The sequence below is a fragment of the Anser brachyrhynchus genome (genome assembly GCF_964034855.1).
Source record: "Anser brachyrhynchus genome assembly, chromosome: 7".
Classification (NCBI taxonomy): Eukaryota; Metazoa; Chordata; class Aves; order Anseriformes; family Anatidae; genus Anser; species Anser brachyrhynchus.
In genome coordinates this window covers 15,205,053-15,229,368 of record NC_137701.1, presented here as the reverse complement: position 1 = coordinate 15,229,368, position 24,316 = coordinate 15,205,053, and the positions used below count along the sequence as shown (strand labels likewise).

At 37.0% G+C, this 24,316-nt stretch overlaps 1 protein-coding gene across 9 annotated transcripts in view; it reads left to right on the top strand.

The window, feature by feature from the left end:
- Positions 1–24,316, top strand: part of PARD3B (par-3 family cell polarity regulator beta) — a 538,356-nt gene that overhangs the window by 307,812 nt on the left and 206,228 nt on the right. For all 9 annotated transcript variants that reach the window (XM_080600336.1, XM_080600334.1, XM_080600332.1 and 6 more), the window contains 5 exons: positions 1,807–1,893; positions 5,435–5,560; positions 9,448–9,806; positions 11,953–12,092; positions 12,850–12,978. In XM_080600336.1, coding sequence (XP_080456462.1) covers positions 1,807–1,893; positions 5,435–5,560; positions 9,448–9,806; positions 11,953–12,092; positions 12,850–12,978 — 841 coding nt within the window. The remainder of the gene's footprint in view (positions 1–1,806; positions 1,894–5,434; positions 5,561–9,447; positions 9,807–11,952; positions 12,093–12,849; positions 12,979–24,316) is intronic.

Sequence of the window (24,316 nt, the reverse complement as noted above, 5' to 3'; positions counted from 1 at the left end):
TTGTCAGGATTTCCAAGCCTGGTTCATGAAGAGGGGGGAATACAGGAAAGAAAAATAGCAATACATGCTGATAATGCCTGTGTTATAGATATAGTAAAATGGAAATCTTTTATGTCGGGATCAATAGTGGTTTGTTGTTCAGGATTTGTCCATTTCATTTATGTGGAATACAAATTCATTCCAGTCAGTCTTCTGGGGAGAAAAAAATTACAGAAACCCTCTCAAAACTGTATAAGTTTATTTTCTCATTCCATATTTAACTGAGCAAGATAAGAATCATTGTACCAAGGGCAAGTTGCTTCTGATTAATCATTATACAACTGGATAAAAGCTTTTTAAAAATAAAAGTATTACATTATTAGAAAGCAATGGCAGAATTTGTCTAAGATCAGTTGCAGTAATTGTTGTTTCCCTTGTTTTAGGTGTACCGTGTGTTTTTCTGTAATGCCCAGTCTGGTGTAACGAGGGCCTCCCTTCAAGGGTGGTCACAGATTCTGCCCTTACAGCCGTGCCCTTCTGCCCATTCTTGCATCGAATCAAAAGGCCACAGGCCAGGGCGATCAGTCAGCAGATCCCTGCAGAAGTTATTGCTCAGGAAAACACCGTTGGGGGAAGGAAGGAGTCGGAGGTGTTTCTCATCTTGTAGAGGTGCACTCTCTAGATCTGTTGTAAGGTGTTTGCAGAAATGTCAGTCTTCTGCTCAACAGCAGCCTGCACTTAGATCAGACTGACTGCGTCTGTAACTCAGGGCACTATGTAAAGTGGTCACTCAGTTCAGCACTTACAGAACTGGTGAAACTGTAGGGTTGATGTGCAGGCATAGACAGAGCTTTTTACAGTTCAACTGGATTAGAGTATTCCTAATGTGAAGGGAAATACCCAGTAGCTTTCCTCTGGCCACTAATCCCAAGCGTTGCTGTTCGGTGTGATTCGGGGGGAGGGAGGTGTAACGGTAAATGTAGACTAGCACAGAAGGTAGGAATTCCATACTGAAATGTAGAACTCGCCCCCTTCTGATCTTTTTTGAAGTTCTAGCCAATTCAAGTACCTTCCTTTTCAAACTGTGATCACCCAGAATAGAACTAAGGTCACTGCAAGGCTAGCAGTGTAAAGTACTCAATAGGAAAAGAAACGGCACCTAGCCATGAAACAGCAAAAAAATTTTCGTTGTATTGTCAGAGATAATACACAGGTTATTGGTAATGCTTTTTGAGGAAGGAAACTTCCTGAAGAAATGGGCTGAGTTGCAATTTTGATCATGTTTTTTTGTGTGTGTGTATGTCTGAGGTTGTATGCAACACAGGGCAGAAAGCAAGATACTTAAACATAATTCAATTAACTTGCTTATTTGTTTGATGTCTTTAGTGTGTGATCTGCATGTTCATAATGGGTCCACATGGGGATAATTGACTGAAGCAGCTAATGTGAAACTTAAGTTAAAAAGTTGCTTTTTTTCTAGAACATGTAGAATAGAATTTCTTTAATGGAATGAAGTATCCCCTGACTTCAAAGCTTATTTTAAATATTCTGGTTAATCTACTAAAGGATGCACTTAGGAAATTGTCTAGTGTTTGGTGTCTTTCTTTTTCCAAGTACATAAATCCTAATCTAAAGAAAGATTAAAGAAATTTTTAGGCATTTTGAATTTCATCAGATTTTCTATATATTAGTGAGTTCTGAGTGTAATATCGTTTCTATACTTTATGCTATTTCATCAAATCATTTGTTTTTCGGTTAGAATTTGTTTTTAAGGTAGAAAATTATGTGAAGAAGCATATGAGATGTTTTCTTGTGCTTTTTTTTTAGTGAAATGACAAAAACAGTGGAGATTTCTGGGGAAGGTGGACCCTTGGGAATACACGTAGTGCCCTTTTTTTCATCTTTGAGTGGAAGGTAAGATATTTTCTGCATTGCTCAAGAAGTATTTTAATGAAAGGATTTCAGTTTCAGTTCTATTAAAGTTCCTGCTGTATAACCATAAGGAAGAACAAATGCTTAAAAATATGTAAAAATTGTTACTTGAGTCTATGACCCTGTCTTCCATTACCAAAATGTTTACTAGTGTTAGTTACATGAGACAATACCAACCAATTTGTTCATATTTGTTCTTTTAATTGTCTCTGTTTTTCTTCTCTGAATAGTAAACTAGACTCTGAGCAGAACAATGTATTTCTAAGATGTCAGGGTTGGTTATATTTTGTTGTGATTTTGTTTTTTTGTTTGTTTTTTGTTTTCAATTGGATTTCTCTGCATAAGCCCTTTCTTAATGACTTGTCAGACAAGAAAAGTCAAAAAAAAAAAAAAATCTGCTTGCCTGGTCATGCCTCATTTTTTTCAAGCTACCTTTCAGATTTGGTTGCATAGCATTTATAAAATGTGTACTATACCATGAACTTTTCTTTGTCACAATACAATTACTTTAATTATAAATGATTTAACATAGTCTCTTGAGATCACAAAAGCCTATTATAGCAGCATGCTCATATTGATGTACTGTAGTTAAGACTGTGTCAGCATTTTCATTATAACTATTTTCCAAGCTATGCAACTGGAATGGTAAAAATAAAAATAAATAAATAAAACATCTGGACTGAAATTTGACATGCGAAGGCTTAGCCAGAGAGTTAATTTGACACTGGCAGCCCTGTATAAGAGACGGGAAATTGCCAGTGCCATAAATGACACTATTATATAGTAAAGTGGCTGCCTGTAATACAAAGCCAATTATTGCAAAAGTAAAAATTGTCTAATCCTTAAATGTTTCTTTACTTGTCAACTTTTACGTAGGACAGAGAACATGAAGGATTAAATTGCCTTGTAAAGGTCTGTATATGTAAATGTTTTCTCAGTGCCATCTGTGGTTGTTAGTGAACCCACATTCCTTCAGAATGTTTTATTTGCCAAAGGGGAAAGTAGATAACCACTTGCTGGAAAAATGTCACTGTCTCAAGAAGAAAGTTGGTCTTGCATGGGAACTGAAGGAGGTCTGAGTTGTGTGAGGCTTTGCAGGCTGCCTCTCTTGAGCAAGGTGCTTGTGTTCATTGCCCGGCACAAAATGCAGACAGTGGTTGTTTGGTTTGGTTATGCCATGAATGCTGGAGTGTGTACACTGTATTTCAAAATGTGATGAAATCACAAGCTGTTAAAATCACTAATTTTGTAACTGTAATGCCGTTCTGTATTGAAATCTCGCTGTTTTGGGTGTAGCTTTTAAAGACCTCCATAATGAAAGAAAGGAGTTCCTTGGTCTGCATAGTGTACATTTTATTATGTCTTTGTCTACAAATGCTCTTGGGGATCCCTCAGAGCACAGTAGTGGGTTGTAGGTTGTTTTTTGTTTTTTTTTTTTTTGTTTTTTTTTTACAAATGTCCTACTTGTTTAAACAGTTGTTTTGAAATTGTAATGACCCTCGGCAGAACCATACATCTTTGTAAGAGCACTAGGGTGACTTAAATCACTCTTACCTCTTAAACACTAGACCCAGGCTTAATTAAATAAATTTTAACTCATCAAAGATGAGAAAGTACAGAAGGACATCTTTTATTTCTGTTAATGACAGGGTGCAATTTATGGAGGCACATTGGCCATGACCAACTTGGTCTGGTATTTCAATTGTAAACAGTTATCTACTAATAAGGTAATGCTGGCTTTAGACCTAGTGCTGCTGCAGAGCAAAATTTTTCTAGAGGTAGTTAAAACATCTTATTAATTTATGAACTCTTATATAGGAATTACAAAACTAATGGAAATATTTTTTCCCTTTCTGCAGCACTTAGATATCGTTAAAAAAGGAAATTAAAATTTAATAGTGCATTAAAACAATGCTAAAATTGAGATTGTATGAAATAATTAATGGAGTCATGAATTTCAGCTGCCATAGCATGTGTAACTCAAGCCGCTCAGTTACCACAGTGCTCACAATAGGTTTTAGACAAGTGGGCAAGCCTATAGCGTTACATGAATGCAGCACCTAGGCACAGTAGGATTAGGTAAGATTATAGCAACTGACTTAATTTTTAATTTCCTTAATTTCCCTGCTTCTATTGGTTTCTATCTTTTTGTAATTACATTGAACTAGTTCTAAGTGTGTAGCTTCTTGATTGCAGCTGGTTGGATGGTTGTCATCAGTAGGGCCATGGGCCCTCACCATTGCTTGCCCTCTCAGTCCTTTAGTGAAGGGTAGCACAGGCTGCAAGAAAATCCTGATGTGATTTTTTTTTTTTTTTGCGAGATGTTTTGAAGACCTAATATTCAGTTGGAACCAAGTTTTCATTTAAACTACGTTGCTTTAGACATAAATATCAATTTTAAATCTTACTATAAAGTAAATCTAACATCAGAATGTTACACATGAACAATGAATATCGTGTCATTTGAAATGGCTTGCTGTGAATATGTTGAATGGAATTAAATATGAGAGGCAGTCATGAATCTGAGAAAAAAGTGCAAGACTTCTGTTTTGCGATTGGAGTGCTGGCAAAGTTGGAAATTGCACATTAATATTTTATGGAGTATAATCAATAGAAAATGGTCTCTAAAGGTCATCTGTCTGTGCTGATGTGGTATGGAAATTTAGTGGATAAAATTGGATGATAAAAGGTCTTCACAAACATGCAGTTGTCAGGTTTTTGGGACCTTATATCATTTGATATATCTACGCTAAGCTGTGATTTGCAATACAGATACTCCAGGTAGGTCAGGAATAGCCCAGTGTTCCTAGCAGTTAGCCACGCTGGAGTTTTGCTTCACTTAATGCATCATGAGAAGTTTCTGTGCTGCACCTCAGTTTTCAATTTGCACATAACCTGGTTTCAAAAACAAACAAACAAACAAAAACAAACAAAACCTTAGGTTTTGATGTTCTGCTGATGTCCTACAATGTGAATAATGGTATTGCTGTCATGTATCACAATAGGGTCTTGAGAACTGAAAAGTTTCAGAGACTTCTCAAACATAGAAACTTTGGTTATTTCTGTCTAATTCTATTGCTGGTTTAGTTTATTACAGTCTAGTTAGAACATTAACTTTTAAACCGTTCATGATAGCCATTTGTGATTTTCTTCAGAGCAATTTAATCTTAGTGTTAGACATGTATTGCGTAAACTATGTACAACTTTTTATCTGAATGTGGAGATCTAGGTGTTTTACTTCATTTCTCTAAGTATGACTTACAAGATTTAATGCTTCCAGAAGTTCTAGCATGCGGATTAGCGCTAATGTCCAGCAGTTTTTCTTAGTGTTTCTTGTAGTCCACTTCTTGTTAATTGAAGCAAGAACTGGAAATTCTTCCTTTAGGTTAAGTACTTCATAACAGTCTATCTCATCTCATATAAAGCAGAGAGAAATGTATATATTTAGTTGGTATAAATTAATACCAGCAGAATAAGGAAAGTTTTCATATTAAAAAATAAAATAAAATCTTTTGCCTTTTAGGATGCTGGGACTCTTTATCCGTGGTATTGAAGAAAATAGTAGATCTAGGCGTGATGGGCTTTTCCATGAAAATGAATGCATTGTGAAGATCAACCACGTGGACCTCATAGATAAAACCTTTGCACAGTGAGTGCTGTTTTACCGGTATTTTTAACTAGACAAGATTTTATACGATGCTGAGTTTATCGAAATGGTTTGTTTAAGTCCATAAATATTTATTTTGGTTAAAATGATGGAAAAAATGATAACTGGAAGAAAGTTTGTGATTTTCTTTCTGAAACCTCTAAAAAAGGTATAAACTGGGGATAAGAATCTTTTTGTAATCTTAGTAAACCTTTTCTGGTTACTCAATTTAAATTACTTCATTTTTTTAAACTTATCTTCACTTTCTAATTCTTCTGTTATTTCTCCATATTGCCTTCATATTTTTTTCCTTGTAAGAACTTCAGAGTGAATCAACTTTGCAGCATATTTTTGATGTCCTTTTTCAAAGGAAATTAGATTTTTCTGGGCCTAGAGCTTTTTTAGGACTTAGGTTTTTAGAAATACTAGTACTGTCAAACTATGATTAGTGGGGCTAAATGGTAAGTCTCACCTTTTATGACTTTTGTGAAAAATCTGTTGACATTTATTATCCATCTCAAATTACTTTAAGTAACAGGTTGCTTTGATTGGCTATGAATTAATTTGACATTGTTGCAAGAAAATAGCCTCTCAAATTTCAGATATTTGCTGTAGTAATTAAATAGTAATTTGTTTTTAACTTCTAATCCATATATTTAGACAGCTGAGTGATTGTTTATAATAAAACAAAAACCTATTGAGATCTCAAGGGAGTTGAGACTTGGCTTAACTTTCTGAACAGTAAGCGAAATGTTCAAGATTTCTAGACAAAAATACATAATTTCAATTTTAGGGATAAATATTTGCAAAATAGGCTTTGCTAAAAAACAACATGGTTCTGTAGTAGATATTCCCCTGTTTCTGTGGCTGTGTTTTTTTCCTTCTGATGAATTTTCCAGTTACTGCTTTCTGAATATTTGGTGCTAAATATGTTCTCATCTACCATCGTACAGTGTAGCTGCAGTGGCCTTGGACCTGAGGAAAAAACTATGGGCAGTGCAGAGTCAGCATCCACAGTACATGCATTTGGGGGCTAGAGGAATATTTTTGGACAAGCTCCTAGCCTTTAGGTCCCCATGAATTCTCCTGAATTACCTTCTAGAATACCTTCTGCGTCATTACCCCTGACTGTTGAGAATGGCTAGAGAAAGCACCTTTCCAGACGGAAGTTAATCTTATGAATATGCCTTTTAGTTTTCACCTGGCAAGATACAATTGTACTAACCTGATAGAAGTCCAAGTTACAAAAATGCAGCAATTCTAATAGATGTGAAGAAGTACTGTCCTGATGACTACTGACCCAGAAATAGTCAGTAGATTCTCCTTTGATGGCAAAATGTTTGCTAGTTTCAAATTGACATTTCTTCATAATCTTCGTAAAATCTGTTTTAATACTTAGCGGAGATTGTTACATACTGTCTCCTTCCATTTTCAGCAGTGGCTTTCTAGTATTGCTCCTGGTGATTGCTTCTTCTGCAGTTGTAATAGCAACAACCTACTTTCTGTATTCCCACGTTTATAATATTTGTATATATTGGGACTACTGGTCTGCTTTTTCATTTGCTGTTAATCTATTCAATTACATTCTGTTGTGTTGCAGAGCTTCTAGCACCTCTTTTAATTGACTCCCTTATTTCTTTAAAGTATGCGTTTGGGGTCTCCAGAAATGTAAATTTCTCCATCCATTATTTTTTCTCTTTGAAGTGCATCCAGTTATTTTGCCCCTGCAGACTGCATTTAGACTTTCCCAAAGGATGACTTGTGTTATTTCCACTATGTTTTGTTTGTAGGAGATCTTATATTTTCTCTTTCATATATTTAAAATATTCATTTCCTGAAACTGAGTTTTTAAATTATCTTGTAACATGTAGCCATGTGTGGCCACTTGCAAGGATGAAGATGAGGAATGAGAGAAACCTGGTTAAGACTTTACATCCTTATGCTGTGAGCATGCAGTGATTTTTAAGATCAGGATGAAGTCTGTCCTTGAAAACCTATAACCCCTGCAGACACATTGGGATAGCGCAGTTAAAGTTTCACTGAAACCTAACCCTCAAGGGTGATGCTGGAAGAATACCCTCACAACACTCTTCCTGCTCCCTTTCTTCTCTGAGTTTGAGGTTTCCCTTCTAGTCATGTCTCCTATCAATGAACGCAATTGCTCTGACTACTGGTGCATATATATGCTCAGTGTAGACAAGACATTTTTGTCTTGCAGAAGTATCCCTTGCATCTGTTGAGACTTTGCTATGACTTCAGCATGTTCGTGTTGCCAAAAAAATTACACTCAAAACAGCCCCTCCCTCCCAGGAGCTATAGCTGCAAGGTGGATGTACTATGAAGTATTGTTGGTCTGGGAAAGCACTAGGTGTACATTCAGGATGTTAACATCTGCAGTGGCTTGTTCACTGTAGCAGTGTAGAAAACTTTGTTTACTTCAGAAGTACGTTCAGCACTGACTTCTGTTTCATAACCAAGTATAAATCCAAAGCCAAGATTTCAGTGAAATACTGACTTTGCTGACAGATATGCTAAAGAAAGGTAGGAGATGTGTAAGTTGTTCTCAAAGGACATCATGATTTAGGGATGTGGTTTAGTGGTAGACTTGGCAGTGCTTGGTTAACGGTTGGACTTGGTGATCTTAGAGGTCTTTTCCAACCTAAAAGATTCTCTGTTTCTATTTAAAAATAAATGTGGCCATTACTTTTCGCTTCGACTTGCCTTTTGCTAAACAGAAGTACTTGATTTTTTTTCATTCCCCAAAAGTTCTTCAGTATTTCTTCAGTATTTCTGTTTTTATTTAAGTTGCCTTCTGCAATGTGGAAGACTTTCAGTCCACTTCCGTTAAACCCTCAGAAGATGAGAAAGAAAAGCACAGAAAGTGTTCTACTTTGTTCCTTCAGAACTCAAGGTTTATAACATATCTTAACAGATATGACTGAGTCTATAGGTTTTTCAAAATCTGGGGAAGGCTGTGGGAACTGTTGCTTTGGCTAAGTTGTCTTAATTGCCTTGCAAAGAATCATGAGTCCAAACATTGTATTGTTATTGTATATCAAGTCAAGGGGAGCAGTTTCATGAAATGCTCTAACACAGTTTCTGGTGCTGTACTTGAACACATCTTTAAATACATTGTTTAAGTCCAAGTATCTACCAGAGGAAGAAGCTGCTGCTTGAAAGATGCGAGTACTATCTACTTAGTTATTTATGAATTTATGTAGAAACACACAAACAGTTGCCTCTTTTGTAGTCATCAGGTTTCTTCTGATGTCTGTATATCCCATACCCTCGTTCTATTGTATTGCACCATTTGCAGCCACCATGTTTCTTCTGAGCATGCCCATATTTTCCATCCCTCCATTCTCTATTGCTGTGAAGTCAGCTATTGGTTGCGTTAGGAGTAATGAAGGAATTTGAGGCACGGTTAGGCTCTAGTGGAAAAACTGGAGTCTTGAGCTTGCTCAGGATAGATGTATCCACAAGAGCAATTGCTAGGTAATCACGGTGCCTCTGTTCCAACAATAAAACGTAGCAGGCAAACACTTGGAAAAAGTAGCAAATTGTAACTTTAGTCTTTTAGAGAGCTTTTGCCCTCAGAACTTCACTACCTGATGCTCTGCATGAAGAATTGTGTTAGTTAATTAATTCTGGCTGATATGTTTTCATAGCACTTTAGGAATCCTTACAGATGTGCTGTTCCTTTAACTTGAGGAAATGCTGCAGTATAGAAATCTTATTTCATGCTTACTTTTTAGAGAAGGAACTGTAGATATGAAGGTGATATTTGTCCATATTTAAGATACATTTTTATCTTATTCTCTGTGAAAACTTCAAACCTTAGCCCATATTTTCTGATTTGTTATGTGAATTTTCATACCTTTCGTTTAAAGGGCTCAGGACATCTTCCGTCAGGCAATGAAATTTCAAAGTGTCATCTTGGAAGTCCTTCCTCCATATAATCGAGAACAGTATGAGAAGTCTGCTATTGCTCCCCTTTGTTTTCTGCATAATGAAGAAGAAGTTCCAAAAACAAAGGTTCCACCTCCTGTTCATCCAAAACCTACTCTGAAACCAGTTAATCTTTCTGGAGCAGGCAGCTTGGAGGCAGGTGTACAGTCAACACTACAACAAGCTAAGAGCCCCAACCTCCCACGTCTGAGTAGAAAATCATCTTCACCCTCACTGTCTCCCCTTATGGGCTTTGGCAATAAAAAAAATGCGAAGAAAATAAAGATAGACTTGAAAAAAGGTGAGTCTTTAGTGATTATATGTTTTTTTTTTCTGTGTTTTTGTTACTTGAACTTTAAACTAGTGACATGAAAAATACAAGCAAGTTATTTTTGGTTAAAGAGCTCCAGAACTTACAGAAGGTAGGGGAATGTTAGCAGTAATGTTCTCAACAGACAGCTTTCCTGTAAATTTTGGAAGCATGTTATCTTGACTTACTGATTTTAAAATATCTCTTACGTGGAAGGTATTTGATTGGCAACATGCGATATGAAGAGATACTTCAGCTTTTTCACAGAATCACAGAACCGTCTAGGTTGGAAGAGACCTCCAAGATCACCTAGTCCAACCTCAGCCCTAACACTAACAAGTCCTACACTAAACCATATCACTAATGGCTACATCTAAACATCTTTTAAAGACCTCCAGGGATGGTGACTCAACCACCTCCCTGGGCAGCCCATTCCAGTGCCTAACAACCCTTTCAGTAAAGAAGTTCTTCCTAACATCCAACCTAAACCTCCCCTGGCGCAACTTTAGCCCATTCCCCCTCGTCCTGTCACCAGGCACGTGGGAGAATAGACCAACCCACACCTTGCTACAGCCTCCTTTAAGGTACCTATAGAGAGCGATGAGGTCTCCCCTGAGCCTCCTCTTCTCGAGGCTAAACAACCCCAGCTCCCTCAGCCGCTCCTCGTAAGACTTGTTCTCCAGACCCCTCACCAGCTTCGTTGCCTTTCTCTGGACTCTCTCGAGCACCTTCATGTCCTTCTTGTAGCGAGGGGCCCAAAACTGAACACAGTACTCGAGGTGCGGCCTCACCAGAGCCGAGTACAGGGGATTTTCCCAAGTACAGAATAAAAGTTCGAAATTCCTGCTGCTGATCTTCATTAGTTTTTATTTATATTTGCTAATTGACTAACGCTGTTATGACATTTTTAAAAGATGTTTAAAAATATACTCTGCACTGTTTCATACTGACCACATTTACCCTTTCCCCTTTTTATTTTCTACAAACCTTATCTTTCCATCTGTATTTATTTAGCTGTCAGTGTCCTGCTTTTTGTGTGTATATCCTTAATTGCTGCTCCATGCGGATCTGTCTTTGCATAGAATAGCAGGTTTGTGCACATCCAGCAAAATGTGTTTTATTAAGTGTATCCCAATCAGTAGTTGCATTTTCTGTTTAATTTCTGTCTCTGATTTGACTGAGAGTTAAGTCTGATGCTAGAAGTGGCCTTTTTAAAAACTGTCTGTAACTTTATTCTTATAACATATATTGAATGTAATCAAGCTGTCATTTCTTAATTTTTGTTACTTCTTAACTTAAATCACTCATTTTTACTTCTGGACTCTTCAGCTTTTTCTTAACAAAACCTACTTCAGAATTTTTGTCAAGTTAGATGTAATGTTTTTGATTTTTAAACTGTAATTTATATTTTTAGATATGATAGGAATGTGATACTGACATTGTATGTCTGAAAACCATTCGCTTGGTAGCAATCATGCTCAGTGAAAAAATATTTTATGGACCTTACCAGTCATGGATGATTATGGTGACTTACTGTTAATATTGATTTTACTACCTAGTTATTTATTAAAACATTTTTCTATTAACACTTCAGGTTGTTTATTTCCAAATGTAAAATGCCTTCACTTACTGCAGCTTCAGAACACTTGTCCCTTCTTAGCAGCATATAGTCAGCAATTTTTGCCTTCAAATCATGTGATATTTTCCACTTTTCACTGTTACATTAAAGCTACTGCTAAATTATATTTATGCTCATAAATAAGCAATTCTAATTGCTCTGATTTATTGCATAGACTGTTGATGTTAATGTGAAGGCTGGTGATAAAACCATTTACAGAAAAAGTATTCTCTTTAAAATGAGAGTTCTGGTTTGTCTTGTGTTATTGTGGGTTATCCAAAAGTATTTCTGTCTGTAGTTGTTGAAAGATTTGAGCATGTGTGTTCTGACATTGATATAATTCTTCTCTAGACCATGCAGAAATTATGCTCATGTTTCCAGCTTTTTGTTTGCTTTCCTTCTTTAAGAGATAGCCCGAATGAGTGTCTGTGATATATGTTCCTGACTGATTACTTATTTTAATGATCATCGTTGGCTTGTTAAAACTTACATTGGGAATTTTTTTGTCTGATTTTCTAGGTCCGGAAGGACTTGGTTTCACTGTTGTTACCAGAGAGTCTTCAGTACACGGTCCTGGTCCTATTTTTGTGAAGAATATTTTACCAAAAGGTGCAGCAGTAAAAGATGGTCGTTTGCAGTCAGGCGACAGAATCCTGGAGGTTAGGATAAATATTTATTTTATTTCTGCTGCTGAGTATCAATCACTGGTTTTAACATACATATGGTACTTCCTATAAATACTACTGATGTATGGAATTAAAATTCCTGACCTTGGTAAAAAGTGTCATGACTTTTGTTCTTTTTGCCAGCAAGTTTTTTACACCACAATTTAGAAAAAGTTTATTTTTACAGAGGTTCATGGGACAGTAGAACAAGGGAGATCTGATAACATACTGGCTCTTAAAGCAGATAAACACATCAGTTGAGAAACAGAGCATGTATTGCCTCTTCAGCCATGTCCAGAAGTCTGATTAATATCGAGGTGGTTAAGTGCTCATTTTAAGGCAATTTTGCTCAAATTGGTCTTTTTAAAATTTTCAGATAGATTGTGACTTAAAATCTCATTATCTAATGGGTTATTTCTACTTACTAACCTCAAAAAGCTCTTAAGGTAAACAGTTTTAATAATACTTACGTGTTGTTTTTGTACTTCTCATCTTCAAAGTGCTTTACAAACTAATTAAGCCTCACAAACCCCCTGCAAGGTGGGTAAGTACTACAGACCTCCTTTAGCAGATGGTGAAAATGAGGAAAAAAGGTTAAGTGACTTGTGCAGGGTCAGAGGAAGACGGTGTGGAAGCTGTTGTTAATTATCTTTGCTCTCAGTCACTGAATGACACCTGACTTAGGTGAGGGGAAAATGACAAAAGGACATATTCACGGATATGGCATCCTCTTTTCTTTTGTGCCATGTAGGTGAATGGACGGGACATCACTGGCAGGACCCAAGAAGAGCTTGTAGCTATGCTGAGGAGCACAAAGCAAGGGGAAACAGTCTGTCTGATTGTGGCTCGTCAGGAGGAGGCCTTTCTACCTCGAGAGCTGGTAATCGTTGTTATTTTTTCCTGAAGAGTGATATTGAAACAATTCCATGTTTTAAAACTGGCTCAGGAAATAGAAATGAACTGATGTTGGCTGAGAAAGCTAGCAAAGGGTAACTCTGTAAGACTTGTATTTCAGAAGTATTTATATTTAATTTTATCCACTTTAGATAGAATTCCATGAAATTTGATTTTCAGCCCAGGAATGACATCATAAGTATAATTCACAAGGGAATATTGTACATGAATTTTGTAACTGTGAGGTCAAGCATGACTGAAAGTGGATCATTCTCTTTGAGAAAAGCAACAAACTTTTAAAACAGTTTAAAGGTCATATAGTGAGTCCTGCAGCTTATCAGTAACAAGCTAGTGGTGGCGACTGCCCCCAGGAGATGCATCTTCTAATCCAGGTTGCCAAACTGTGGAGTGGTGAGGGGTAATGTTCCATTGTGTTCCTGACAAGTTTTGGAAGCGAACTTTTTGTTGGCTGTGAGTCTGACTTAATAGCAGAGAATCAGACATGCCAGAGCTTATCTCTAGTGCTTAATTTCACCCCCCCCCCCTTTTTTTTTTTAATGTGAACATGAAACTGTTCTTTTGTGTCTCACATGGTCATAGGAGGACTACATCAATGTAAAAGTGCTATCTGTTACATACGTGTTTCCCCTCAAAGCTGGTCATCTCTTTGGTTGCCTCTTCCTTATCTTGATTGATGGCTTTACTTGACCTTTCATTAAGAAGTTCTTGGGATAAAGGAAGGACAGCATTTCCTGCTTTTGTCTCTTTTTATCTTCTCTAAAGAACACAAACCGCCTTCAGTTTTTTCTTAAAAGGAAAAGCAAAAAGGGGGAAGGAGTCATCTTGCTTTAAGACTGTTACAGTCTTTTACAGAAATTCTCCAGTATGTTTTCTCACCAAACATTGCTAATAATTTTCTTCATGTTACCTTGTTATCAGCTGGACCTTGCTACGGTAAGGGTGTCCATTGCCTCTGGTAGGATGAGAAGCTGGAGAGGAGTTCAGATTCTGTCCTGTGAGCCCTTCTCTTGTTCCTCTGATGCCCGCTTTTTCCTGTAGTAGAGCAATCTTAAAAAAACTATTTTTGTTTTCCTTTTCCTTTCTGATTGAAGAATTTTTAAGGAGAATAATAGAATATTTTTCAGCCCTGTCATGGGTTAATTGGGCATTCCTTGTCAGTAGTTCCCAAAACAGATAAGTTTGTCCTTGTAAGGCTCTGCTTAGGAACGCCTGAGCTGTGGAGTCAGTGTCTGTGTAGATCTGAGAGAAATTTCTGAGATCCAAGTACTGAATTAGCTGTTAGATTTAGGATTTCTTTTCATCTACCATCTCCTCTAAATGCAAGCTTGTGTTTTTTTTTTTTTGTAAAGGTGACTCTTCAACAGGTTTTTTTTGTGTGTGTTTTTAAGTTATAAAACACATTACTTGGAAAGTGTACTTTTTCTAAAGCGTGTTTTCTTCTTTTCTCTCTCCTCTTCCCCTAGCATTATACATTATTCTTTTCTGTTGTAGTCCGAATTCTCCTGGGAATCACTGTAAAGTACATGGATATAGCAGGCTGGGAGAATCTAAAAGCAGTTTGTAGTTTTTACCTTCCACAATTGCCTGCTATTAAATTTGGGCCTCCACAGCAAGGATTAACTCCTTTTCAAAAGGTGATTTACTTTTGACTGGCATGATTGAAATCTAGAAATCTAGCCACATTTATCATGTTGGCTTGACCTTCGCTTAGATTGCTTTCTTTGCAAAAGAATGATGCACAGAGTGATGGCCCTAGCAGAAATAGTGATGATATGTGAATTCTAATACTATTCTGTGTTTCTTGTTATCCAAACCAAATACAGTCTAATACAAATGTGAGTTACTAAAATACAGTGGATGATTTTATGGAACCAGCCCTTCTAAATTTAAAAGCCTTTTAGCAACATCTGTTTGGTAGCTCATGGCAAAAGTATGGGTTAACATAGCACTAAACTAGCAGATGTTGATACTAACATGATACTCATTAAGATTCATGAGACATCTGAGAGTAGTCTTAGCAAAAATTAAAAATAATAATAATAAAGTTTAGTTTTTTTGTTTGTTTTCAGCTTTAGCCATGATATTACATTAGGCTAATCCTCTACTAGCTCAAAAGTTACAGTGCTGTTTTGATCAAAGAGGAGAAAAAAGCCAGCATTTCAAATGTTTGTTTTTGGAGGGAGAGGCAGTGGATAATCCAGTATTTTTCAAGGACAGCTGCAACAGCATGCACAGGCTATGTAATATACATGCAGATTTTATCTAAATACATGGAAGATTTGTTAATGCTTGGCAATAGGGTAATTGCTTTATATCAGACTTGTTCTTGACTTGAGCAGTTCTCCAGGGACTTGAGTGTAATCTGAGGAACTATCTTTAGATTCCTTGTTACCTGCTGTAAGGAGCAGGAGAAGACCGTCTAGTAAGTCTGTCCATTTCCCACAGCTTCCTCTGGCAAAGATGCCTCTGGTGCTTGGACCCACTGGAGAATATGCACAAAACTATATTGAGCATATTACTACACTAGAACTTGGTTCCTACGTTGATTTCTGTAAAGAATTTGACAGCTGTATGGGCACAAAGCAAATAATGTAACAAAGTAAGGGAGAATGGCATTTGGTTGTGTGGATCTGTAGTGATGTAATATGACTTTACCACATCACAAAGCTGCTGTTTGGTGAGAGCTTGGTCTGGCGAATACCTCCTCTTCCTTAAGTTAGATGAAGAGAAGAGTTTTGGGGTTTTGTTACTGTGATCTATGTTGATGAATTGCTAGGAAGTAGAAAAACAGAGTAACAAACCTCTACCACACCAGAGGAGAGAGGTATGATAGGGGTGAGGATGAATGAGTGTTGCAAACAACATTATTAAATTGTAGAGAATTATGGCTTCAGTTACACTAGCTCATGCAACATCTGAGAGTTGTACAGTTACATTGTTTGCACATAATGAGGGAATAAAATAGAAAACCCAATCTTTGTAGTGTTGTTACTGCTTAAAAAAAAAAAAAAGGAGGTTCTAATAATTTTTTTTTTTTGATTGAAGCAGATCAGTGAAGTAGAATTTGGACCAACCACAGGCTGTCCTCCTTATTATCCAGTTAGCCAAATGTTCCTTCTAATTCGTGCCAGCTGTTGACAATGTAGCAGCTGAGTAGGGAGCTGATTCCAAAACTCGGGGGAAGATCTTGATTCACTTAATTACAGCAGTCTACAGAGTGGCCAGTGATTAGTGCATTCTGTGAGGTGCATTTGGATTTTAAACTGTTCAACAGTGATTGTTTTCTGAAGGATGGCTAATATTACAGAGAGAAACTATCTTAATGGGTTTGGATTTTCCAGCTCTTATCAAAGTAAATGGAATACACATCAAACTGTGACTACCATTCTACTGTGTTTTGAAAGTACAGTGTTTTGATCATGTGCATCTTGTTCTTTCTCTGGGAAAAATGTATGATCTGAAGGTGCCATTTCTTTTAATAATGATGTAAAGATCACTTCTTCCCTTTCCATTCCTTTATCCCTATATTGGTAAAACAAGCAAAGCTGCTTGAATGAGAGCAGCTCTGGTGTAACCCATTCTGTGCCATGGCCCTATGCAATTCTTGGAGTCTCATTTTAGAGATACTTTTTTTTAATTCTTTTTCCCTGAGCCCTCAGGCCTTTGGATATTGTACACACAGGCAGAGAAATATCCAGGTGTTGCACTTGCCAGAAGTAATATAGCACTGAAAATATTTGGGAGCATTTGTTTTTGAAGCACATACATCATATAAGTTTTGCATATACCTTACTTGCTTTATAGGTAGCTTCAACTTACCAATTTCAGTTGTAATCATAGTTTCTGTAGTTTCTTAGCATATTCCCTGATCCTTGAAGAATGATGGAGGAAAGGGGACAAACCAGTATTTATACAACAAAAGCCAAAAGAAGAACAATGTATGTAAGGTAGCTGTTGATCTTTAACTCTTAAGTCTCTTTTATACATTTATTGTATAGGATTGAAAGAATCGTGATGAAAGGCAAGTTCAGTTAAGCATTTTTTCCTGCTCACTGTTTGATTAACTTTTATGTTTCAATGTCCCACTAATTAGTTCCTTCCACTACCCTGAACTTCTGTGCCTGAAGAACTTGTTTGCCTCAAGTGTTGTTCTTTTTTTTTGTTTTTTTTTTTAATATTCAGAGCTTATTTTCTATTACTTCCTTCTAATTGTTTCTTGCCTTTTTAAGTGCAGGAAATAATAGATGAGATTTCAGCATAGACTTAAGCATTTTTGCACCTGTTTTTGTAGGTCAAACCAGTGATTCTAATGCCTGATAAAACAGAAATGGTCAAATAATTTCAGTCACAAAATGATTCCAGCAAGTACCAATTCTCTGTTGTGTTCTCTCTATTCAAAGGGAAAAAGTCTTTCAAAAAATAGGTCAATATACGTATTTTGGATTTTAATAACACAGAAGATTCAGTCCCTGAATTGTTCTGCATAATGAAGAGAAAGAAATAATGAATACATAGGGCATTTTCCATCTTGAATTACTTTATAAACAATATAGATAAAGTTCTGTGTTTTTTTTTTCCAAGAAATTTTTCAGAGAAAGTTTTTAATTTGGGGGTTTTAGATTTTATTTATGTAGATTAGTTGAGAAATCAGCGCAGACTGTGTCTGTGAAAATATATCTTTAGAATGCAAAGATTGTGTAGCACAGCCCTCAGAGGTTTTCAGCTTTCATCGATTATGTATCTGAGAACAGATACATAATCTAGTTTATTGTAGTTTACAGTATTGAAAACTATGGACTGAGGCATAGCTGATTATTTACCTTGCTTGTAGTACAAGTCGATAAGAGATGACTATTTAGAAGGAACCACAGCAAAAGGAACTGGACCTTCTTTCCTGTCACAGTGAACAAGAAGGTGTGACAAGAAGTATCCCTTCATTTTCATTGTTTCTGGCTTCTGGTGGGACTCCATAAATTACCAAAGGGGAATAAGTTGCTTGAGTAATTGAAGTATTTTTAAGGAATGTTTTCTCAAGTAAATTCAATGATTTTTCACTGTCAGAATGAGCTCTCACATGCTTTTAGGTGCCAATATAGCTACCAACACAATTTACTGTGCTTTTCATCTAGCGATGTTACTGCATCTGAGTCAACTATTGCCTTCTTTGTCAAGCCCATCAAATTATTATGACCTAGCAGTATTTTCGTTGTCAGATCCCAGTCTTACTATTTCCAACAAATTCAAGGAACCTTAAAAGGGTGGTCTCAAAACTATGGTCATAGCACTCATTGCCTGCAACAACCTCTGATGCTTGTGGGTAAAGTAAAAACTAGAGTGGGGACAAATAAGGAGAGAAAAACGTCTTACTACTCATGCCAAAGGATAATGTATTTGCTTATAGGATTATTGCCCAAGATATGTAAGTGTTGAGGAATGCTGCCTCAGAGCACTGGGAAATGAAAACTGTTGACTGGATAGCATCAGTCCCAGCTGTGGCATTGTCCAAAATGGCTTGGCAGTCCACTTAAATCTGTGAAATCAGAATTATGTATACATCAGAACAGAGGCATAGAAAATCTGTCTCTTAACAGAAACTGAGTCATTATACATCTTAGAATCATCCAACCAGACTTACGGTATTTGCATTTCATAAAAACAAAGTCTTTGGGCAATTCTTAAATCTTACTGGCAACTGCAGTACATTGCCTTTTACAAGGGTCACTGGACTTGTTCCATATACCATAAGAAAGTTTTTAAGTGTCTCTGCCTTAGAATCTGTGAAAAAAGTTTTTCTAGGACTGACTTAGTGTAAAATCTGTGCATATGGAGTTTGAAGTAGACATAAAAGTATCACACTACTTACTACTTTGTTTACCATCCCTTTAAACAATAACTAATAAATCAAAATAAATAAATAAGTAAGATTTGTACATCACAGTGTTGTGAACTGTTTGCCTGCAGTGTATTCCAAAGGTATACAGTAACAGCAACGCTAAATTCACCCTGAAAATACAGTGCAGCTTTCCATGTTTGCAAGTGACAAGATTTTCCAGTCTAACCAGCAAGGTAACTTAACTGCATAAGGATCCAGCTCAGTAGGGTGCTTGAGCATATGATTAACTTCACATCTAGGATGGAACTTGGAATTTTCACAATGTGGTGTACCTTGACTGAGGACCAAACTAGTTAATTTTTCTCTCATTTCCTACAGTTCTGGAACTTACAATATTATATGAAACTGCATTTTTAAGGTTGAAGAGCAGTGCCACATAGAATTACAAAACTGTTTTGCAAGGACAAACCCTTTTCTTGAGTAAAACTTGCCACGTGATCTTGAATAGGCTATCAAGTGAATTGGAGGATCTCCATTTTTTGGAGCATCCTGAGACATCAAATAACTAAAATGAAACGCAGTGTATGTGCCTTGGGTGAAGAATTGAATCTAATTTTGTGAGTTTTCAAAGCTCTAATTCTAGAGGGTCTACATAATTCAAAACAGGACCATTCTATCTAATATGACATAAATGTGTAGTGTATGGCATTAATTTAAAAAGTATCCAAGTACAGCATAATATATCTTAACAGATTTGCTGGTTTTGTTGTTATTTTTTTGTCTTAGCGTGTGCCATTAGTGACCATTTAGTTTTTATTGCAATGTGGAATGCAGATGATTTTAAAGATGCTGATATGAAAGCATCTGTCTGAAGACGAATACATGCAACAATGACTTCAGTTATTTACTAGATCGTGACAAGATTACAGCAGTGCATTAACTTAGAGTATTATTATCAAAAGCATTACTGTATATCTATGGCAAAATACAGTGTAGATTTTATATTGAGTCAGTGAATGAACTGTCAGCAAAGTATTTCTTAATTGTGCCTAAGCTCTTGAAAAGAATAGAGAGAATAGTGCAAGTATCTTCTTTTCAAGCTTTTCTGCCGCTAACAGTTATGCGGTGCCACAATTTAAGTACTGCTCTTTAGCTTTTACAGGTTTTGCAGAAAATAATTGCAAAAGCATGTAAATGTCTTACTTCCTTCATAAGCTTTTGAAAATAACCCTCCTGGGTCTCTTGCCTTTTGCTCTCAGCTCTGAATGGCACTCCAGGGAGTTGGCATCTCTTATCAGAAATGAGCAGCCAGGCAAGGGGCAGCCAGCATATTGAGAGACTATAATAGCATGTTGGTCAAGGGCATCAGACAGGTACTGAAAGGTCTCTTGTTGTGTTAAACAAATGCTATTTCCTTCCTGGCTTAAGTGGGAGCTAATTTTTTTGTAAGCTTCTCTTTTGGCAAAAGAACAATGGGGATAAATAAGGCAACCTTTCCAGTGAAAGATATGCATTAGATTATCATAAATCCACAGATAAAAAGTGCAGTGGTCAATGAGAACAGGCGTGGTTAAGATTAAATAAAAGGACTAATTGAAAGTGGTGTCCCATGGCAGACAGAGGATTGTCACAGTATTGAATAGATAAAACCAGGGACTAAACAGAAGGGGGAAAAATACCGTGCATAATACTTTTTTCAGAGGTTACAATTCTGTTTGTACTCGTGACTGAGCAGTTTTTGTGTGTTGTGGGAATAAGAGAAGGCTAAAAGTATATTTTGTCTGTGCTTTAGAAGATTGGGAATTGGTTGGAGACAATTACATACCGGTAAAATTTTAGGATGCTTTAGGAATCCATTATTATAGCCTTTTAATTAAGAAATCAGAGACCTGAGGTAGAGATGTGCTTCTAAGTAAATACAATTATTGGCAGAACATCAGTTAATCAAACGTATCCTGAGACTCTTGAATGAAGGTTTTCTATCTCTGTTGCTGATTGTTTAGTATGTATTATTAGGTTTTCTGCTCTTAAAGCTAGTAAACTCTGTTCTCTCACTATTCTCTTACCTTCATGTAAACTCTTCTGAACTTTTCTGTCTGTCTTGTGGAGATTCAACAATTGTCAGAATTGATTTTACTGAAGTTTCATGCAGATATCTAGGTAAATGAAAACATTCCTGTCCTGATTTTCTTGGTGAGGAATGGTACCTGTTTAGTTGGTTAGCTCCGTTCTGTTTAATGGCTGAGTCTGGGCAACAAGTGGAAAGATTACTTCTTGGACTTCTTTTGACTGTACTCTGGGCTGGGAACAAACAAACAAACAAAAAAAACACTGAAGAAAGAGATGAGACTGCTCCCTAAGTGGTCAGGAGCACTCAGGAACTATGTAGAGTGCTGGATGGTGCAGGAACGGAACTGTCACACAGCAGGGAACACACATGGCCAGGCTGCAGAGGAAAAGGCAGGTGCATATCAGAGCTTGTTGCAACTGAGGAAGCCATTGAAAGCTGACAGGCTATAATTTAGCAGAGCTGAAGGAAGGATCCCCAGAGCAAGGGTAAAGTGAGCAGTGGAGATTGATTTTTCAAGTCTTTTTTACTTTAATCTGTTTCACTCTTAAGTATGTTTTATTAATACTTAGGAGTTGAAAATCTTTTTTGCTGTCTACAATGTACCCATCTTAAAGGAAAAGTACAGGCCAGTCTATCTCAAAGCTCTCTAGCCATCCTGAGGACTCATCACTTGGCTATCTGGAATTTGATTTATGTGAAAAATTCTCATTTATAATAGTATCATTGAGTTACTTGCCTGTGTCTGCAGCAGGTTTTTTTGGCTGGGATAGAGTTAATTTTCTTCGTAGGAGTTCATATGGTGCTGTGTTCTGGGTTTGTGATAAAAACAGTGTTGGTAACACTATGCTTTAGTTATTGCTGAGCAGTACTTACGCACAGTCAAGTCCTTTTCTGCTTCTCATGTTGCCCCAGCAGTGAGCAGGCTGGGGATGCACAGGAAGCTGAGAGGGGACACAGCCAGGACAGCTGACCCCAACTGATCAAAGGGATTTTCCATGCCACATGACACAGTGCTCATCCATAAAAATTAGAGGAAAAGGGAGCAGGGTGTTTGCTGCTGTTGCTTGGGGCTGGGCTGGGCCTTGTTTGGCTGGTGGTGAACAATTGTGTTTTGCATTGTGTTTTTTATGTTTGTTTTGTTTTTTTCCCCTTGGCTTTGTTTTTCTTTGCTGTGGTGTTTCCTTGTTTGTTTTTCACCCTGTTAAAATGTCTTTATCTTTACCCGTGTGTTTTTCAACATTTGCCCTTCTGACTCTCTTCCCCCATCTTGCTTGGGGGCAGTAAGCAAGCAGCTGTGTGCTGCTTAGCTGGGTACTGGGATTAAACGAAACACAAAAGCAGGGAATAACTTCATTGATATACTATCACGAAATTTCTGAACTGCTCAGGTATGATAAATTTGGGGTGGAAAATACACAACATCATTGTTGAGTGAGTAAATTATAACATTAAACTGTAAAAACCTTTTCCTCGTCCAGAAACATATTTGTGTTGTAGCTCATTTCATTCATTCTGTGTTTGAGTGAATTCAAATTCTAGGATAATCTTGAGGTAAGAAATATTTCTAATAGAATTTGAGGCTTAGTGCATTGGAGGAGATTTTCTTTACCAGACCATAACTCAGCTGATGGAGTTTGCTCTATTGTAAAGTATTGATGTCTTGGGATAATGTTTTAGCAACGTCAGGGAAATGGAGGCAGTGGGAATTCAGCTCTGTGAGTCACTAGCAACATTTAGTATTCATATCTGCATATCTAGGAACAGGGGCCATCACTCATGAAGGCAGTTGCCCAAATGAAGCAGTTAAGTGATGAGCTGTTAACTTAAGGAAGGCTGGAACTCTTTTTGGTTATCATTGAAAAGGCACTCTTTTCAAGAGCAAATGAAGACTGCTAGTATCAGGATTATAGTTGGAAACTATTTAGTGAGTATAGGATGAAAAAAAACCTTATGATTCTGTTACTCCCTTTTTTCTCCTCTGTTCTTCCTCCTTTTTGTTTCCATCCACATTCTCCCATAAAGAAGAAAGGTGTTTCAGTCCTGTATTTGTACCGAAGAGTCTTCAGATATCATAGACTGAATACCCAGTCATTTGCTGTCAGATATCATACAGTGAGTAGGGCATGAAAATTTTAAGTGAATCAAGACAGTTTACTCACTGTTTTTAGATGTGTATCTCCTTTCCTGTTACCCATCCCTGTGAAATCATTGAAATGTTATTCACCTTTGCTCATGGGTAACAAACTTTTACAGTACTATTACACAATGTTCAGCATTACTTTAAATCAGTGTTAGCTGGATTTTAGGGTAAGGCCAAATATAAGTATTAAAAGGGGAGGTTTTAGGATAATTTCTCTATGTTGAACAAGAAACACGTAGTGAAGGAATTTATGGTAGATGAGCAAATTTTACAGTAATGGGTAAAAGTAGTAGTTGTTTAAATCTGCTGAAATTTTTGTATGATAAACTTTTCTCAGAGAACTGTAGCAAGGGAAATGGTAGTGAAATGTTATGTATTCCAAATTAGTTTCCTCTGTTTTTCTTAGAATCTAAGTACTGACAAAGATTTACTATACTTGCCTGGCGTCTTGCTGAATACGTCTTGATGTCTCCACTTTGATAGATGACATGGCCAGGCATGCAGGCAATGATCTTGTAGGCTATTAACAAGAGCTAATGCACAGCATAGTTACGTTACATGAAGTTGGGAACTGTTACAGAACGTTGAACAGCTTGTTACTATTTTTCAGTTACTCTGCTTTCAACAATTTATTTTATAAAAATTTAAAACTGAACTCAGTTATGCTGAAAAACTACATGTAATATTCTCTCACTATGTTTATAGTGGGAGGCTTCAACTGACCACCTCATCAGTCTTTTTTCCCCAGATATCAATGGCAAAAGTTTTCTTTGAGACTCACCCAATGTGTCCTTGCCTGCTACTTAAGTGAGGTATTTCTTCATTCAAAGTTGGCTCCAAAGAAAAATGAGAAAAATGTTTAAGTGTTTAGAAGATGACTCATTTTTTAAGGCTTTTTCTCTCAGGGTTAAACAAGATTTTCATTGCTGTCCTCTGGACTCCATCCGGTTTGTTTCCTGATGCCCTGAGCCGAGCTGAGTGCTGCCACGCAGCCTGCCCATGCTGCTGGAAGGGGACAGTGTGTGGCCCCCTGCGGCCACCGCTGCTGCCAGGGCCTGGGGTGCAGCCAGGGATGCACAAGTGGGTGTATGACAAGCAGTAGTACAAGTGGGAATGCTTGAATTTGAGTTGATCATCCTAATCAATACCAGACTCATCTGCCTGGTTTATTTCATATGTTGTCTTGACAGATGTGTATAGATCTTGTCATCTTTATTTTTTAATAATTTTGTATTAACAAATGCTTGAAGTACTTAGCC